The 4,683-nt window shown below is 30.3% G+C and overlaps 1 protein-coding gene across 1 annotated transcript; it reads right to left on the reverse strand.

Annotated features, from left to right (window-relative positions):
* LOC115992506 lies at positions 1–1,134 on the reverse strand. The gene has a single exon (XM_031116714.1). It carries the CDS (start codon positions 947–949, stop codon positions 332–334), a length of 618 nt encoding a protein of 205 aa, XP_030972574.1. The 5' UTR covers positions 950–1,134; the 3' UTR covers positions 1–331.
* Between the last annotated feature and the right edge of the window lie 3,549 nt (positions 1,135–4,683).

The following is a 4,683-nucleotide window of genomic DNA, read 5'->3' on the forward strand; positions in this document are numbered from 1 at the left end:
AGAAGAAAGTAGCATAATTTATTCAGACTCATGGCGTTTTACAAGCCTAAGTTACATTACAACAAAGGAGAACTTAACAAGAAGCAAAGCTCTGCATGCATACATAATATGAAAAAGGGCTTGAAAAAAAAAAACCATTAGAGCTTATAGGCATCTTAAAAGAAACCAAAGCTATATGCCAATGACATTGAAAAAGGACTAGACATATATAGGAGAGAACCAAGTGATTTTGAAAGTGACCAAATCATTTTGGCAGTATGATACATATCTCTCTTTCTCTTTCTCTCTCTCTCTCTCTCTCTCTCTCTCTATATATATATATATATATATATCAGACTGCAATTAGTTGTTGTTGAGCTCCAATCCTGATTTCTTCCTTCATTTTCCTTATGAATTCTTCAAATTTTTTGTTTAATTCATCTGTACTAGGAAATTCTTCATTTACTGCAGCCGCTGCAAGTTCTTCTTCACCATCTGTCCTCAACACAACCCCATTCTCTTCTTCCTCTATCCCTTCATCTTCTGCAGGAAAAGCTTCACTCTCTCTTTCTTCTTTCTCTGTATTTGAAGACCCATCTTCTTGTTCTTCTAATCTTTCAGCTTCAGCTACTTCTTCTCTCTTAGCTACAAGGGCAACATTCTCCAGTGATCTAATATCATTCCCAGTACATGAAGAGCTGCAAGAAACTGCGCTTTTGGCTAGAATAGCAAGTATTCCATTACAAATGAGAAACATGTACTTCCTTTCAATTGAGTGGGTGAATAGGGAGAAAAAGAATGTGGAGAAGTAGACATTGTAGAAATAAGGAAAGAAGCAGAAGCCTGAATTATAGCAAATAAACAAAGTAATTAGAGAGACTGAGAAGACAAACAGCAAAGTCCTTTTCAAGAACTGGAACTTGTTGAATTTGCAAACAGTTTGGAACTTCTGGTCCTCAATTTGCTTCATCTTTGTTTGTTCTCCTTTTTCTGTAAAGCAAAAGTTAAAGCTCTAGGTAGAGAAGAATCTTATAAGGATGGCCTTGAAAGAGGGGTTTTTGTTTGTCTTTTGGGTTCTTAAATTTGTATGTTGGTTGGGCATTCATGCCCCTCTCTATTTATAGGAGTTTTAAAAACTTCTACAGTTTCATGGACTATTGAATGCACATAAGAATGAGAGTGGGAATAAAACTTTTTACAAATCTCCATTTGCTAAAGTAGTAAGACGGTATGAAACCTTTAACATAGCTACTATTTTCTTATTAACACACATTGATCATGTTAATGGTCCTTTAGGATATTTATTAATTAATCATTTTAAAAAAATTTTAATAACACTATATGAAAAATATAAAAAGTTGTCAAAAAAATCAATAATTTTTTTCTATTTTTCATAAAAAATATTAAAAATATATTCTAAATCAATACTCTTAAGATATCGGTTAACTTTTTACATACACTAATTACAACTACTAATATAATGGTTGTAAAAACTTCTATTTCACTAGATTTTTGTTTACAAAAATACCTGCCTTTTTTTTTTTTTTTTTTTGATAACATACATGCCTGATTGTAGGAAATGAATCGGAACTTTCTAAGCAATCATGACCATGAGACCCAAGTCAGTTAACTTTCCGCTGATATGACTCTATTGAAAGAATCAAAGGTTAAAGAAACAGAAAGATGCCGTTGTAATCTTGTAGAGGATTTTCCTTGAAGGTTCTAGCGTTCAGAAAACTACACAAAACGATATACTACGTATATAACACGGTATGAAGTTAAGGGTTAGATTTCATGTGTATTTCCCATGAAGGTCAATATCTGCGTACATTGTTGAAATTCATTCAGTACGTTTGGATTTGAGTTTATTTTTATTGAACTAAAAACTGAAAATATTGTAGTGAAATAATTTTTAAATGTGTGAATAGTACTTGGGATCTATTTTTAATGAAAAAGTTGGTGAAAAGTGAAATTTGTGGGACTTATGAACGTACATTTATACACTGTTTACAGTTGACTTGGTCAAATAGTGCGACTGGAACCCAAAAAAAAAAACGAAATGTGATTTTCCAAACGTAGACGCACAAAATGTACATGGACTCAATAATACAGTATTCAAGGTCATGGCCCACCTTCTAAATTAGTGACACTACAGGTAAGCAATTTTTTTTTTTTTTAAATTACTTTTTTTAATTACTAATTACTCCATATAATTTAGCCATATTAAGAACTAATTATTAACTCGTGCGATATACAAGAATAGCTACTCAATGAGTTTCAAGAAAAAAAAAAAAAAGGACATTATATTTTAGTTGGAGTAGTTAGCAAAAATGCATGAAATTTATATTAAAAAAAATGATATTGAAAGAAATAGCACAAAGTTTTATTAGTTAAGTAGAAGAAAGTAATGTTGTTTTATTTATTAATTTTTTGTGGGAAGGAATAAGAGACAAAATGTTGCATCTCTATTTTAGTTTGTGTTAAATATATAGGTATATATGAGATAAGTTATAATATATATGCACAAAAAATGCCTATTAGCCGAAAATGTGTCTATTGAATGAAAAAGTACTTACCAAAAGGTGTCTGTTAAATGTCATAGCCCTTTATATTAGATATACCAAAAAGTGTCTACTAGCAAAAATGTGCCTATTGAATAAAAATGTATCTATTGACCAAAAATGTGCCTGCTGTGAAGTCAAGAGTAAACTTCATATGTATTTCCCAGGAAGGTCAATATTTGCAGACATTATGGAAAAATATGGACCCAATAATACATTATTCAAGGTCATGGTCCACCTTATGAATTAGTGACCACTACAGGCAAGCAATCTTTTTTTAAAAAATAATTATTACTAGGGTGTGTTTGGATATCGCTTATTTTGCTAAAAATTGAAAACTTATTGCTGAAAACAATAAAAAAATAATAATAATTTTTGAGTTACTGTTCATTCCCTCAAACACTGTACATTTGCCTTAATGCACTGTTCATGTCCTATGAACAGTACAAGAGGTGCTGGTAAAAAAAAAAAAAAAGCAAAAACCTAGACGCGTGAGTTTTCATCCGTATCCAAACAGATACTAATTACTCCATATAATTTAGCCATATTAAAAACTAGTTATTAACCCGTGCAATATACAAGAATAGCTATTGAATGAGTTTTTTTTTTTTTTTTTTTTTTAAAGATATTATTTTTTAGTTGGAGCAGTAAGCAAAAATGCATGAAGTTAATATATATATTGAAAAAAATAGCACAAAGTTTTATTAGTTAAACAGAAGAAAGCAATGTTGTTTTATTTATTAATTTTTTGTGGGAAAGAATAAGAGACAGAATGTTACATCTCTAGTTTAGTTTGTGTTGTATATATAGGTATATATAACATAGGTTGTAGTATATATGCAAAAAAAAGCCTATTGGCCGAAAATGTGTTTATTGAATGAAAATGTGTTAATTGGCTAAAAATGTATTTATTGAATGAAAAAGTGCTCACCAAAAGGTATCTATTGAAAGGTCATAACCCTTCATATTAGATATGCCAAAAGGTGTCTATTGGCCGAAAATGTGTCTATTGAATGAAAATATGCCTATTAACCGAAAATGTGTCTATTGAATGAAAATGTGCCTATTGACTGAAAATATGGCTATTGAATGAAAATGTACCTATTAAAAGGTCATAACCCTTCATATTGGACATACTAAAAGGTGCCTATTGACCGAAAAGGTGTTTGTTGGTCGAAAATATATCTATTGAATGAAAATCTGCCTATTGACTGAAAAAGTGTCAATTGAAAAATGAAAAGTCACAATTGTTCGTGTTTTTAAATGTATATGTGGCATTAATTTATGTAGCCATATAGCACAATAGGGAAAGGTTAACAAAAAGTCAATCGTTTTAGTTTTATATTATACTAGTCACTAACCCGTGCAATGCACGGAAATAACTATTGGATGCAACTCTAGTTTAGTTTTTTTTTTTTTTTTTTTTTAAACAAACCTCTCTAGTTTAGTTTGTGATGTATTTATAGGAATATATGGTTAAAACTATTGTATGGAGTGAATAGGAAACTGACTCCTAATATATCCACTTGAAGATGTTATTAAAAGTGGTAAAAATTCTTGAGTCCACATAGGAAAGAAAATAGATAATATATGAATTTATAAACTAATGGGCTGGATATTGAGTTGGGTTTTGGCATATGCGGACTGAGTCCTCTTGTCCAAATAATAATGAATACTATGGCTTTTCAATGTTTTGTAAATGTAGACACGTAGGACAGAACTATAGTTGGACTTGGGGGCAATGCCCCCGCCCCCTTCCCAATTTTTTTAAGTACATACATATATGTATTAATTTTAGCAATTTTTTTCAATAAAATTGCACTTTTCCCTCTCAACAATATTATTGATCTTTTTAAAGGCTATAAAAAATTTTATTGATCTAAAATCTAAAATAAATTTAATAAGCTCAACAAAAAAATTTACCAATAACAAACTTAAGTCCAAACAACACCCCAAAACAAACCCACGCAAGACAAACAAAAAATAAAATAAAATAAAAAATTTCTAAGCCAATTCTAACTGGTCTAAGTGAACACCTACACACATTTGACACACACAAGACACCAAAAAAAAAGCTTAACTTTCTAAATTGAGAAGTGCTATGTCTACAACAATTTCACAATATTTTCACAACAAATCATAT

This window comes from Quercus lobata, chromosome 5, assembly GCF_001633185.2.
Source record: "Quercus lobata isolate SW786 chromosome 5, ValleyOak3.0 Primary Assembly, whole genome shotgun sequence".
Lineage (NCBI taxonomy): Eukaryota > Viridiplantae > Streptophyta > Magnoliopsida > Fagales > Fagaceae > Quercus > Quercus lobata.

Coding starts and splice junctions, on each gene's coding strand:
- LOC115992506 (XM_031116714.1), bottom strand. CDS start 949: ATGAAGCAAATTGAGGACCAGAAGTTCCAAACTGTTTGCAAATTCAAC.